This window comes from Aphis gossypii, chromosome X (genome assembly GCF_020184175.1).
Source record: "Aphis gossypii isolate Hap1 chromosome X, ASM2018417v2, whole genome shotgun sequence".
Lineage (NCBI taxonomy): Eukaryota > Metazoa > Arthropoda > Insecta > Hemiptera > Aphididae > Aphis > Aphis gossypii.
Window position 1 is genome coordinate 33,316,839 of NC_065533.1, and position 15,566 is coordinate 33,332,404.

Here is a 15,566-nt window from a genome sequence, read left to right on the forward strand (position 1 = left end):
GAAGTCTGAAATATCTAATAAATGTTGTTAGATAAAAGAATCACCTGCAGTCACATATTATACAAATCTATAAATGCAGTACAAAAATAACTGGGAAAGTGTATCTGAGTGGTCCTCATCATTGCAGAGTAGGTAACTGTAAACGTTTTTCTGTAGTAACGTTATAAATATATGAAAAACATGCAAATCAAATAATAAATTTATTATTCAAATAAATCAGAGACATTACCTCAACTATGTATTACTATTTATTACTCAACTATACAAAACGTATAGTTCTGAACAATTTTAATTAAATCATATATTGTGGTCATAAATTTTAACATGAAATGCAGTCGATAAACAATGTTACGTATTAACAATATATTGTGGACTACATAAATTACTAATACATTATGTGTGAGCTATCTATAGTCTATACTGACAAATGATAATTCATATTTAAATGTATTTTACTCGAGTCTTGAACTAACTTTATTTAATGTAAGAACCTAAAATTGTCTATAGGCGTTTTTTATTCGAATTTATTTTGAATGCATAAAACTGAATGATAACTGAAATAATAAAACTTTTATATAATGCGATAAATTAAAACATTTTCACTAGGTAATTATCTTTTGCGTAAAATATACGAAAGATTCATTGCAAAGTTTATTTACATTTTGTTAAAATACATTTTTTAAATTCTGAACGGAGCAATGAATATAATAAGTATTGATTTTACACTATAATTTTTTTATGTCAGTCGTAGAAGCAGTAAAAATGCTTTAATCTTCAACTTTGAGGGTGGTTTCTGGTAATAGATAGAATCTAGTTTATAGTTTGGTAACTTGTATGGTCAAACAGTTATAGAAGTGCTAAAAATTGAAATTTGCTTTAAATGTTAATTAATTTATTCCAAATGTGTAGATCTAATCTGGAAATATGTTCGCCTACACGATTCAATATAGTTTACGTACCTACTTTTTAATTATTACAATCAGTGTTTTCAAGCTACTCAATACGACCAAGTATGATATCGTATGATAAAAGTATAAAACTCTAAGACTTCAATAAATGGATTTTGATTTTAAAAATTAATTTTAATTTATAAAACCAACTTATCATGTTTTAATTTAAGTAATTTTTAATTATGTATGAAATAAGTTATAACTATTATAAATTGTTCGTGTTAATGACCATTAGTATTTTTCAGTCAAAAATACAGATATTGAAAATCGATTAAATAATTATAGTACTGACTATTGTTGATGAATCAGAATCTGTATTAAAATTCATCTTACTGGTTACCATATTAGTCAAACAGTTTCCTCAGTCGAAAATAACAAATTTTCTCATAATCTACAAGATATTGGTAATTTTATATTTATATTTTTAAGCGTATTGAATAAATCCATAAAAAATTACAATAAGTAACTTATTCATTATAATTATTATTTAAGATTAATTACGTATTAATAAAAGCACATTGACCTGTGATATTTTTTCTGAAATAGTATTAATAATAAAATATAAATAATATAGAATAATAAAGAATAATAGAGAAATAATAATAGATAATTTTATAGGATATATTATTTATTAGGTATATTACAATTTACAATGTATTATGTATAACAACAATAATTAATCGTATGATTAAGTATAAAAATTCAAAATTTAAAAATATACAACTTGGTTAGGTGAAACTTGGTGAAAATTTTACAACTCGTTTACATTCAATAAATATTATTTAATAAATCGATGACAGTACGCATAACATAAAATAGGTAGCTTAGAATCATCGTATAGTACAAACAAAATAGCTAGTATAGGTACACAAAAACAAAATGTATAGAAATATAATTTAATTCGTATTGAGTTACTATGATGTTTATACTTTACACGTACATAGTAAATTATGATTTATAATATGTATGTATTACCTTTCCTGTCGTATCAAGTGGATCAGAATATTTTACGTTGAAATTATAAATATTGTGAAAAAGACAAAAGTCGATCGAATAACGAAAATTTCATAAAGTAATAAATAATAATATGTACGTCATACTGAAATGTGAAAGAATCGAGAATACTGCATCATATGTGACACAGATACACTAATGCAGTAATGCATCGTATAATATTGTCGCAGCCTAATTCACAAGTTTTCTCAGTTATAACTGTTTGTTCCATATATAGATAGATACATGGATATTTTTTCCTGAGAACTAACTAAAAAAAAAAAAATCGAAGTGATAGTTTTTATTCATACTCAATACTCATTTACAATTATCACATAGTTCCTCGTAGGCACAACCTTAATTGTTTTTAATTTATCGTCGATTAAAAACATTTAATAAATAATAATTAATAGTTAAAATATTATTAACAAACACAAGAGAATTCCTAAAAAGTATGTACACAAAGGAAAATACGTTGGATAAAGTCATCCGAATAGTATTCAACGCAGAAGATTCTAAAATAATATTTATGGCTGGGATTTTGATACACACTTTGCATTGCTATATTATATATAATATATACATATGAATCAAAATAAAAAGTATTTATTTTACATTTTTTTGGGAATTTAAGGCCGCATTTTCATCGTTTAGAGCTATCTATTCTTAGAGCATTCATTCGACACAACTAAAATAAAATTTTTGAATTTAAATTTTAACGGTTTAGTGATAGGGGTTCCCGGCCATAATATTATTATATAATATACGACGACGGCGACGCGCGCGTCAGTGCAGCACCCGCCTCTACACATGGGCGGCCTTAGCCCACTTCGTAGCCGAAGATGTTTTGCAGGTTGTAGTCGAACAGCTTGAAGTCGAGCTCGAACGTGCCGTACAGCCTGAGCACGGTGTCGTGGTCCAGCGTCGTGAAGTACTTGACCAGCTGCGTGGACGTGTTGGAGTCGGGACCCTTCGGGAACCGGACGTCGTCGGCGGCTCCCACCACGTGCCGGAGCAGGTATTCCGAGTCCTCGACCAGCGACTCGTGCTTGCCGATGAAGTCGTAGTTGACGGCGCACGGCCGGCACAGCCTGTCGATCGGAGCCCAGTGCTCGTTGAACACCGTGTCCCGGGTGTCGGCCACGAACGCGGCGAACTCGGCGAACGTCACGTCGTCGCCGTGCCGCAGCGACCGTTCGGTGGCGTTGGCCCGATACCGCCGGACGATCCGCCGGCCGAACCGCGACTGGAAGTACCGAGAGCTGTCCTGGTGCCGCTGCTCCAGCTTGTTCCGGTACGCGGACAGCAGCCGCTCGAACGGGTGCCGGACGAACAGGAACTTGGTGTACGTGGCCAGCATGTCGGCCGCCCGGGCCGCCGGATAGTCGCTCAGCCGGTCCAGCGTGCTGGGCTTGTGCACCACGTCCGCCGGAATTTGCGACAGGTCCGGCGCGCCGTCCGGCCGCGAGTTCCCGGACAGCACCATGAACACCCGTTTCCAGTTGGTGCAAGCCACCTGCAGCGGGACAAACACGTCGACGGTAAAATATTGTGATTATAATAGACTTTCATCCCTCCCCCCCCCATCAAATAAAAAAAAGTTATTGCCTAAAATGTAATGTGTATAACGCTATTACTGTATATATTTTGTCATAGACGATTTTATATAAATTTACCGTCCCCTGCGTATATATTATACATCTCCGCCACCGGTTTCGTTGATTTTACGACGAAGTGTGTTTTATGTGTTTTTGGTAGGTAACAAATTTGATATGGTCGATGTAATTTAGCGGCGTTGAGAGTAAACAATTTAATCAATACTCATCGTCAAAAAAAAAAAAAATAGGAAAAAGAAGAATAAACGAAAATCCTTGGGCACAACCTGCAGTATTTTACTAAATCGAATTTATTTAAGCTGAAATTTTCACCTAATGTTTATATTATCATTTTCTACGAGTTGTAGGTATATGGATTTATAAATATGTATTTTGACTCTTTTTGAGATATTTATATAGACATTTAAAATCCTGAAATTTTATGGTTTTTTATCTTTAAATTTAGATAAGAAATTATTTTATGGACCAAAATACTTCAAATGTATTACAAGATTTCCTATAAGTTTTTCATTTAGCAATTAAAAATATCAAAAATACATGGTTAAAATATCATTTAAAAGGGTTTAAAAAAGGTTAAAAAGTTAACAACATTATTTTATCACAGTAACGGAACTTAACAATTTATTATTTATTAAGAAAATTATAAAATGTTTTCTTCTTATATCTCAGATTTGAAAATTGAATAGGTACAGACTACTGACTTTTCATAAATGTTTCTACTTGTAATATAAAAAATTAATATTAACATTTCCACACATAGTATAATTTCAACTTTTTGAGCACTTCATAGGCATTTGAATTTTTTTTCTATAAACATTGATACTTGAAAATCGAACACAAAAGATTCACTCATAAAAAAACACTCATAATTTGATGTTCTAAATATTTATAAACGTTATAGATGCAGTCGCATTTTTTTATGATTATTTGAGTATAAAATTTTTAATTAAAATTTAATAATTTTGTAATTATAAATGCATAAAATAAAAATTTTTTAAATTTTAAAATTTAATATTTAACACAAGGTTTCCCTTAAAAAATTTTGACTGCAACAAAATACTTTAAATATATATAAAGACAGTTCTTTTATAAACATAAGTTTAAATTTGCACAAAATAAGATATTCAAACGAAGAATAACGATTTTAGTTATTACCTATAATCTAAAAATATTGTTTGTGAGTACTTGAAATTTTTAGCGTTTATTGTGATATTTTAATTATTTTATACATACAATAATATTTTTAAATTTTATGTTTAAATGAGTTTAAAATATTAGTTAACTTGTTCAGCTTAGAATATAATATAATTTAGTACAATACCGTCAATACCACTAAATATCTATGAAGATTGAATATTTTTCAAATTAACTAGGAAAGAATATTATTGTTATTTATAAATTATAATAACGTACATGGTACCGAATTAAATTATTTCCTATAATCAAACTATAAAAATACATCCTCTGTTCTAAAAAACAAATAAATAATTCTGTAAAACAGTTTCAGTTGTCGGATGTGTCGGATGTACCCCGTCACTATAATGAATATGAATGTGTTAAATTCGAATTAAACGATAAATCGTAGCATACGATAAAAAACGATTATGAACAAAGCCGTTCTGTCAACTTATATTATAATTAAGTATATTTTATGATAAATTTATATTTTTACCATAAAGAAATTTACTTTACTATTACAAAAACGGTATACGTTCAATAATTTTATTTTTACTGAAAACATTGTATTTGAAAATATAATAGTGTGTTTAAAACTATAAAATATAATAACATACTTACATAAAAAATACCCTTAAATAATATTTTTCAATTACAACTATAATATAGCTAATATCATTATTCTTTGTTCGAATATAATATTGTATAAGAAAATTTCAATTCATAAAATTACTATAAAAATAAAAACATGTATATTCTTTAGATTTTTGAAAACAATACGAACTAGGTACCTACTTATTTATTTAGTATTAAATGGTTGATTACAGTTAATAAGAATAATATTACAATTTTTCGTGAATACACATGCTATGTAGAAAAATACTAAAAGAAATATAAATACCATGTATAGAAAATGATAATACGATAAAAACATTTAGTGAACATTTCAAGTATTTATAATTATTCGTTTTTAAATTACACACAAAAAAAATGGTTAGGTGAGTAATACTCTGCTGTATAGTAGGTCACTATAATGAATGTATTAAATTTAAATCCAATAATAGGTATATCATTGTATATTTGTATATGAAAAATGATTCTTAACGGAGATGATTTGACAGCTTTTAATAACTACTAACCTAAACTAAGTCAGTTCTTTTATAATTATTATTAGCCAAACTTATAGAAAATCTTGTATTAAAATTTCAACTCTTAGCTACTACAAAATATTTTATGAATTATATCTACAAAATAATTTTCAAATGTTCATGATTTTGACGAATTTTTGTCAATATTTTGACTTCAAATATTAATACAAAAAAAATTGTACCTATGTATTCTTATAATTTTTGAATCACTATAAAATTAACTTATGGGGAACTTTGTATTAAATTTTCAAGTATTTTTACTCAGCCAAAAATATGTTATCAATATTTATAAAAAAAAACTAGACAAAAAAGAAAATACCTATAAATAGCATTAAAATAAGCAAAACATATTGATTATTGAAAATTAAATCATGTAAAGAAAATGCCAACCTAAATAATTGGTGAAATTTTCAAGTATCTACGACTTACACTTTTTGAATTATAACAATTATTTAAAATCGTTTGTGAATAACGATTTTTGATTTTTTTTTTAACTACAATAAGAATAACAACCTTGTATTACAATTTCAAGTTTTTTGAACACCCACGATTTTTTTATCAGCACTTAAAAAAATTCTCAGAAAAATTTCAGTTGTCTATAAATAGCACAAAAAAAGTCAAAATATTTTGAAAATTTAACCATGTAAAGATAACGCTAATATAAACATGTAGTGAAAATTTAAAGTATTAATAGCGATTAGTTTTTGAGTAACAATCATATAAAAAAATCAATTTGGTCAAAAGCTGGTTTTGCGTACAGATTCCCGTTTTTCTCGATTTTTTCGAAAACTGTTGGAAAATGTTTACTTTTGACCTATAATGCTTCAAGGATATTCATTTTGCCATCGAAAACCACCCACGGAGTTTTAAATTAAAGCATTATTTCGACAAGTTATGCTGTACACAGACACACAAAAAAAAACACACACGCATCATTGAAAAATCAATACATTCATCACTTAGTTCAAAATCTAAAATGATTTTGTAGAATTTAACTAACTTCAAGTACATATTGACATTTTTCTTTATTTTTTTTACTTTTAATTCCCTCATAGTACCAATCACTATAATACTAGAATAGTTAGGATATAAAATGGTCAGGTTGTTCTTATACAAAATAAATTGTATAATATTGTATTCATTATTTTAAGTTTTCAATTATACAGTATACGCACATACTATGTAATATGCATTATATATTTTGTATAACACATAATAAACAATAGGTATAATATGATGTGCTTAGATAATTTGTTTACATCATATTATATGTATATTAAGAAAATAAGTTATAGCTAAGTTATAGTATTTTTATTATAGTTTATTATTAACTATATTGTTCAATAACCTGAAAATTATTCTGTAGCTCCCCAGGGCACCACGATTCGTGCACTTTGGAACCACTGCAATATATATATACGAAATAACCTTAACACCTGGCTCAATTATACATGTGAGTGTGTATTTATATTTTTTATAGTACAATATATTTTAGTATGTCTAAAGAAAAGTATACTTATTCGGGCGTATTCCTCCTAATCTGTTTCTGAAGTCGGTCGGTAAAGTATAAGTGGGTTAGTAGTTAATGCCACAAACTATGGAGAATGAAACTAGTTTTAATCTTCGTGGTCATATTATTTACCTAAACGTATATACCCACTGGCCACTGACTGTTTTACGTACTTAATATGTTAGAGTACGTCATACCAACATGCTTATGAGTTATGACGTATGTCTCCGTTTTACAAAATATGTATTATGATACCACAGCCAAATTACGTTCAACAAAACCAATTTTGTGTTGCTGGATTTTATATAACTGTAATATTAACTGTAATTATTTATATTATCAAACTTAGAAAACTGTTAGAATGTTATCTGTATTTGTACATTGCTTTTTTACAGTATTTTAATTTTCAATAAGCATTTTTAAATCACAACATTGTACATAATTGACACAACTAGATAGAAGATTTAAATACCGTACATATATGTATGTGCAAGAATAGATAATATTATTATTATTAGACTTTTAAGTTTAATAATAGATAAATTAATTTTAATATTTAGAATTTAAAGCTAACAACACAAGAATGTTTCTGGAAATCATAAATTGCCTGTGTTGTAAGATGGAGACAACACTTTCGAGTGTAACGTCCTATTAAGACTTATAATTTATAACACTATTAACTCACCTTTGGTACGTAACAATAGAGTAACTTATTTCGATTGTCGACCAAAATATGGTCCAAGAGTACGCTATCATTGATGGCTTGCTGGTAGTCATCGTCGTCCTTAGGTAACTTGAACGAACGGCACATTACTGACACGCGCTCTTGTCTTTCTAGATAGATCAATCTTTCTAAAAACGATTGCGTGTCGTAATTTTCTTTCGTGAAATCATCTAATAAACAAAAAAAAGAAAGTATTTTAGCATTTTAAAGAAAAACCATTTATTGCACAACGGCAGTCTATAGTCTATACCATTGTAAGTAGTATCTATATACCTAATTTATTTTTTTATTATCCCCATAATACCATTAAACAGTAATTTGAACATTTTTTTTGCAGAAAACCTCTCACCTATGTAAAATGTGAAAAATGAAAATTTGTAGATTTTGATCTGTTAAAAAATTGTTATAAGAATAGACACAATTTTCAGGCCTACTGACTATTAAATTATTTTGCGAATTGACAAAATCCATCGAAATTCTAATTTCAAAAATTTATAAAAAAAAAATCAACTGAAAAAATACTGAAAATACAGATTATATACACCGCATCATAATTTAACTATAAGAATAATAATTAAAATATAAGAATTGAATAGCAAACCACATTAAAAAACGTCAAACTTAAAAAAAATATTGCTTTAACATATTTTATTTAATCGGCAGAAACACGATTCATTCCTTTTTTTCTAGCATTTGCCTAGTTTACCGACATAATTTATTATATTTATACCGGAAGTAGTACCCCTTACCGCCCAAAGCCTTCTAATTGTAATTAAGCGTACAACAATAGTGTGTGCAAAATAGACACGTAGCAAAATATGTTACGCTGACATACTTTCAAAACGCACATCCGAACACACGTATTATTTCTGATTACAAACATTTTCTAATACCTGATTACATTTCATTCCCCGAAAAAAACCAATGATGTTAATTATCTTATAATATAAACATATTTAAATTTTTGTTTTTACACTTTTAATTTGTTAAAACATAATAATTGAGTATAAACTATTTATTATAAATATTTTATACCTATTAAGTATTATTTATCATTTATTCATACATTTTTGCAGAAGGCGTTAAAAAGTGTTTGTTGTTCATAATTTTAGATTCATAGTAGAGCTACTAATGTTATTTTTTATGTATAATGATATATGTTTATATTATATATATATATACCTATATGTTTTTTGATTTTATTATTTTTTTTATGGCTATTAATTATCATTGTATAGAGTAGTAAAAGATTTAAGAGTTTGATTTTCAACTTTGAGGGTAGTTTCTACGGTTTCTAGTGCAAATAAGATTTAGTTGGTATTTTAAAAGAACCAAAAGTAACAAAATAAATTTTGATTTTTTGTTGTGAACTAAAAATAAATAAATAACTTTTACTAGACATCAAATAATGTTCGAAATAGTTAGCCTCTTTTTGTACAGACTATATATATTATTTTTTTTATATAGAGATTTAAAATCTAAAATTGTTTTCAATTGTTTTATTTATGGAACGATTTTTGTTCGAAAATAAAAAATTATATGTACATGTATAATAATTACAAAATCCCTATTAACTTTTTCACTTATTGGTTAAAAAATATTGGAAGTAGTTACAAAATTTTTCGATATCGTCAAAATATTTTGTATCATGAAATTCTAATACTTTTTATATTTATATTTTAAGTTTAAAAATGTTATACAACGTTCCACACAATTTTTTTTTCACAAAAATTATAGAAAATAGTTTTAAGTGTAGATAGGTAGTTTCATAAATATTTTTTATGAATTTTTGAAGATTAAATTTAGATGAAATTGGTTATTCGCGCATAAAATAAAAATTTCTCATTAAGTTTAAGCTTTAATTTTTTTTTTTATTATTCAAAAAGTATTAAACTTGATTTTTAATTTAATTAAACTATTTCCAATTCATATTTTATAGATACCACTAACCAATTCACATCGTCCTAAGGTAAATCAGCATTGAATTAAAAGTAATTAATCATATTATTATACATACTATTATAATAAGTACAATGCTTTGGGCAAAAAAAAAAATAATTCAACCTACCGTATTAGTAATAATAAAATAGATGACTATATTACAAAGCGATAGAATTATATAATTAACTACATTTAGTAATACCTATAGGCTACTAGATCGTCTCAATTCAGAATCGTTTTTCGTATGCAATGATTTATCATTGAATTCAAATAGAAAGCCATTAAGTGACCTACACAATATTGAGGTACACTCGATACCTACTGTACTATAATTTTAAATAGATAGTTCTTCAAAACAAACCCAATGTTTTTAAATTAAATAGATTAATTTTATGAAATTATCATGTTTTAGCAAAAGTTTAATAATACATTCTAAGTATTTTTATTGTACTTCATTATTATTGTTGTTATAATATTAAGTAAAGCTTAAGAATTTTAGCATAAACATATACTTGTAATTATTAGTAGATAGTAAATACTATACCTAGTGTAGTACCTTTAAACTGCTGAGTGCCGAGATTTTGATAGAATTTTAATTTTAAGATTATCTTGGGTAAAAATCTAATATAAGTAGTTTTAGGTGTAGGTAATTAGACTAATTTAATCAAGTGATCTACCTATGGCTAGATTTAGCGTGGTTAAGCAGAACGAGGATCCCAGTAAATTTAATTATTTTACACCAGTACAGTTAATACAGCAAAATGTATTCAAAATATATATTGTATACCATGTACAGAATACATATTAAAAACAAAAAAAAAAACCACTCAGCTGCATAGTAGATGTTTAATGTACACAAAAACAGTATAGGACCGTTTAGGTGGGGCCGTGGGGGGCAATAGGGATTTTTTCCAGGGTTACTGATTTTAAAAGATAGCTGTTTTTTAAACTGTTTCATCGTCATAATGCTTTTGTAACTCCTTCATTCATTCTCTACACTCTACAGTTAATGTTTTGTAATTTGTTTCAATAATTTGTTATATGATAATTTTATAATAGCATGTTTTAGTCTTATTAAATATCGAAAGTGATCTAACCTTCTCCATGACTCTACCAACTATGATGATAATATTATATATTATTTTCACGTGATTAATTTGATCAACGTTCAAGGTTTATAAATGCTAAAAGTGTAAGTAATTATTATTACTATTTTCGGGCATATCGCAATTAATGTCTATTAATTTGTTATGAATTAAAATTTTATACTATAAATTTTTCGTGTTCAGATATTAAAATTGTATACATACCTATATCATTTGCGAATTCCTTCAAATAGTTTTTCTATTGACAAAAAATTAAACAAAAATAGTAAGCACTCGAGACTAACAATTTTCAAGGTAATATTTATTATTTATTCGCTACAACTAAATTGTTATGTTTATATTTTGCAGAAACAACTATCAATAAATTCCACGTTTTAAATAAATAAACATTACGACAAAATGTTCTGGCATACACACGACTTTCAGTGCTTTTCAAATAAACAAACAAATAACAATAATGGTATTAATAATAACATATTTTATATTTTACATACTTTATTACCTTTAGGTACCTACAGTAAAACGTTTAGCCTTATAATATTATTTAAATATTATATACAATAAATAATATAATATATAGATATTTTGTTAAAATAGTTTTTCTATAAGCTAAGTCAATACGAATATGAAAACATTGATATTGTTTTGACTTTGAGTATGAAATATAATACTTATTATTTTACTTATAATAGTTTACCTCGTACGTTTTAATTTCGTGCGCGTATCTATATAGAAACTATAATACCTATACTTATATCTCCCTTAATTGTCAAATTAAATTAAAAACTTCAAGAATCCTAATTGTATGGTATTAATATAATAGTATGTTGACAAAATGACAACAAATAACAATATAAAACGTCGCTGTGCTGAAGCAGAAATGTATTGTAGCAGGAACTTAAATTGTGTATTGTACGGCATACTTTGTGTAGTACGAAATGTTAAATGTGTTTTACGAAACTAAAAAGTGTGAAATGGCTAACTGTATTTTTTATAATTTTTTACTTCATTTATTTTTGATTGATTTATGTATTGGAATTAAATTAATACATTTTGACATATTTTGTAAAAAAGTCTTTTTATTTATGCGTATTCAGAAGTATTTAATCATATTTAAATATAAGTATATAGGTACTTGAACAATAATATTTAGTTTATAATTATTTATATTTAATATTATATTATTTAAAACACGTATTTAACTACGGGTTTACCCAAATATCGTCGACACTTAGTGTTTTTCTCGAGTATTTCTGAGATTTCCCCGTGTCATATATTATATACTGACTGTCGACTATCTATAGATTAATGACGAATGTATACACTCGTATATTATTTGCATATAGAAACTTTGACTAATTCATGTTTAAATACATTTTTGGGACATGTGAGGACAAAATCACTACAATTAATGTTAAATTTAATATTTATTGTGTAGTACAAACAAATATATATTGTAGTATCTGTATTAGTATATTGCAATCTGTACTCAATATCTCTATAGAACTGCAGTGTTTCTCAACCTTTGTATTATGGCGACACACTATTAAAATATTTCGTACTTTGTGACACAATAAAAAAATAAAAACTATAGAATAATATTTAATGTTTAATTTTAATTGATAATGTAAAATATATTATTTTTATGGTGATATATTTGAGTCTATATTATGTGTTTTTCAGTATCATACCTACTATGAAATATTAAATTAGACTGTTTTTGTTTAAACAATCAAAACGTTATGTTTATTTTGTCAACATAAATAATATTATATTATGACTGAATGTCAATAAATTATGTACGTTATATACTATATTTTACTTAACAAGAAATATGACTTTGTCTTTTTTTTATTTAAGCAATAGTGTACTGTTAAATTCACACTCTGAGCAATTATAATTTATATTTTAATTTGTAAAATATAATTTTACGTGTTAGCTGGTATATTTATCATATTATATTACATTGGAGTTATGAGTAACTATATAGTTATTTGTCCAATAAATATACTATTTAATATATTCATACATGATTATTGGTTAAAAAAATATATTTGAATGTATTTAATACGTTTTAAGTTTGTATAATAAATGTTTTTATGAGCAAAATTTGAACAATATAAATAATACGTTAAATAATACTTACGGGTTTTAAAAATGTTCATGTAAAAATGTTCGGTGTAAAATAACATTGCTGTCGAACAAATTATAATCCAACATAATATCACAATTTTGAGTATCATAATTTATTTTCTTTAGGTTGCAGTTGAAGAATCATTTTTTCTCTCTAAAAATGGGTGTCACTCACGTAAGTACTTTTCCAATCACCAGGTTAAATTTAAAATTGTAACTAAATAAGGAACACATAGTTAAATAATTAATAATATAATTAAAAGGTAAAAGAGAAGAAGAAGTTGTCGTCTTTAAGCCACATAACTGAATATTTCTCCAACCATTTCAGTAGGTCAACAATCTATTGCCGCTACTGACCTTGACTTTAAGAAGGAGTAACGGCGACAGTACTTACCACCTCCAACGAAACAGGTTTTTCTTCTTAAATAATATTATAAATAATTTATCATTGATAAAAAAAAAAATTGTATCAAAATGATTTCGTATAATATTTGAATATTATTATACACATAATTACTTTTGATACTCTAATAAACAACTAAAATATATAAATTTAACTAAATATGTTAAGTAAATTATACGGATGTTTAATATTATGTATTTTACTATAGGTAAAAAACCATTAAGAATTTAGGTCAAGTTTAAATACTTTCAATACGTTAGTTATCATCAAAAAGTTAAAAAGGTACCTTGAAAAATAAATCATATTATACTAGCGCCTATAAACAAGCTAAATAATATAAAATAAATCACTAAATAAAATATAACAAGAAAAGTAAGTATGTATTATCATCCGTTATAGACTAAACTTCTATAAAAGTTTACAATATAATTTAATAAGCAAATACTTTAAAAAAGCTAGACCCACGTATAACTTTTAGAAAACAGACTTTTTTAAAATCGTTCTGAAAAGACAATTGCTAACGATCATCAAACAAAATGTGCCATTTTACGTAATACCAACGTAATAACCAAGCGAACCTATATAGTAAAGTGATTCTATTTTGGAAAACTGATGTTATTTTGTTATTATGTTGACACGATATCGATCAGTTGCTACTATTTTAAAATCTCGTTCCCCGACACCAATATTAGTTTGGTTTAATTATGACGTCTTATAGTCTAAACAATTTTAAATACGTACCTATTAATTATTCAAAAACAAAATTAAAAACCTTAAAACGTGGCGGGGTAGATCTGAAGTAGACATATTAACCAATTCGAATGAATTTTCAGATGTCTTCTCAAACGTCTTTCACCGGTTTATTGCGTATAGAATTGACTAAAAATACACATAGGTACTAATGGAGATGAACATACATTATTTTCTTCCGTTCACGAGCGCTACGGCGCGCGTCGCGGTGGTGAACAATATTGTACGCGTGAACGCCCGCTATTTATTTTACAATGCTACGTCCTCAAACAGTATAGTTGTATTCACTTGTTACGCACACGTTTACTAAACCCACCAAAATTGCCTATATTTAACCCCTTAAAAACTATCCGTTCGCAATGTTATTTCCGAATCGACCGTTCCTACAAGGAGATCAATATAGGCAATAACCTAACTTGTGTGTTATTGTGTGCGTGACACAGTAGCACGGTATAGAAGATAACTATATTTTATACCGTGTTTAAATGTTAAACTAATTTTTTTTTAATTTGGTGAAGATTTCGGGGCTCGCTCCAGCTCTACCGCGTGTTAAGCGGGTATTAACTAAATATGTTTACATTTTTTTTTTTTTTTTAAATTGCGGTAAAAATGTATTAAACATTTTGTTAATAATTTTTAAGTAAAACAAAAATTGTATGCTTTAATAAAAAAAAGAAATTAAAAATACATGAAAACTTTGAAATTTATTAATGGTACAAAATGCTAAAAGATTTTTAATATCTTATTTAAAAAGATACTAATTATTGATGATTGATGAAATATATGTATAATGTATATTATTAGTTATTACATTCTATATTTCATAAAGTGAAAAACAATCATCAAATTGTAATGGTAATTTCATGAAAAATGTATTACCTAGGAAACATTTGCTTATTTAATTAATTGGTAAGTTATGCAGGATTAAGGCTATGAAAGAATGATTGTAGTTCCATCTGCCTGTCGTCAAAACAACTATATGAGTGGTTCTATTATTTCTATTATGCGGTATTTTACAGTAATGTAATAGGTACATGTATATAATAAATCATTATTAATGATCAACAAAAACAGTTTGTAAATATTATGGTATTATATTTTTTAGATAGACATCAA

The 15,566-nt window shown here is 26.7% G+C and overlaps 1 protein-coding gene and 1 long non-coding RNA gene across 3 annotated transcripts; one reads left to right on the forward strand and one right to left on the reverse strand.

The window, feature by feature from the left end:
- Positions 1 to 2,229: 2,229 nt before the first annotated feature.
- LOC114132462 (carbohydrate sulfotransferase 11-like) lies at positions 2,230 to 14,626 on the reverse strand. Of its 2 annotated transcripts, XM_050206763.1 has the most exons (4): positions 14,442 to 14,626; positions 13,311 to 13,514; positions 8,079 to 8,287; positions 2,230 to 3,459 (listed from the first exon to the last, which is right to left on the reverse strand). In XM_050206763.1, exons 2-4 carry the CDS (start codon positions 13,405 to 13,407, stop codon positions 2,764 to 2,766), a joined length of 1,002 nt encoding a protein of 333 aa, XP_050062720.1. In that variant the 5' UTR covers positions 13,408 to 13,514; positions 14,442 to 14,626; the 3' UTR covers positions 2,230 to 2,763. The 2 variants fall into 2 exon arrangements, with proteins under 2 accessions (XP_050062720.1, XP_027853724.2); XM_027997923.2 differs by lacking the exon at positions 14,442 to 14,626 and having other exon boundaries at positions 13,311 to 13,648.
- Positions 3,372 to 12,389, forward strand: LOC126552149 (uncharacterized). The gene is made up of 3 exons (XR_007605989.1): positions 3,372 to 3,484; positions 7,250 to 7,336; positions 11,513 to 12,389. It is a non-coding gene; the product is annotated as an uncharacterized LOC126552149 (long non-coding RNA).
- Positions 14,627 to 15,566: the final 940 nt, after the last annotated feature.

What these genes read in the sequence shown, in the direction of transcription:
- LOC114132462 (XM_050206763.1), bottom strand. Translation starts at nt 13,407, where the DNA reads ATGATACTCAAAATTGTGATATTATGTTGGATTATAATTTGTTCGACA. An exon ending in CATGAACATTTTTAAAACCC is followed by an intron (nt 8,288 to 13,310) that starts GTAAGTATTATT and finishes TTTGTTTATTAG; the next exon opens with ATGATTTCACGAAAGAAAAT. An exon ending in TCTATTGTTACGTACCAAAG is followed by an intron (nt 3,460 to 8,078) that starts GTGAGTTAATAG and finishes GTCCCGCTGCAG; the next exon opens with GTGGCTTGCACCAACTGGAA.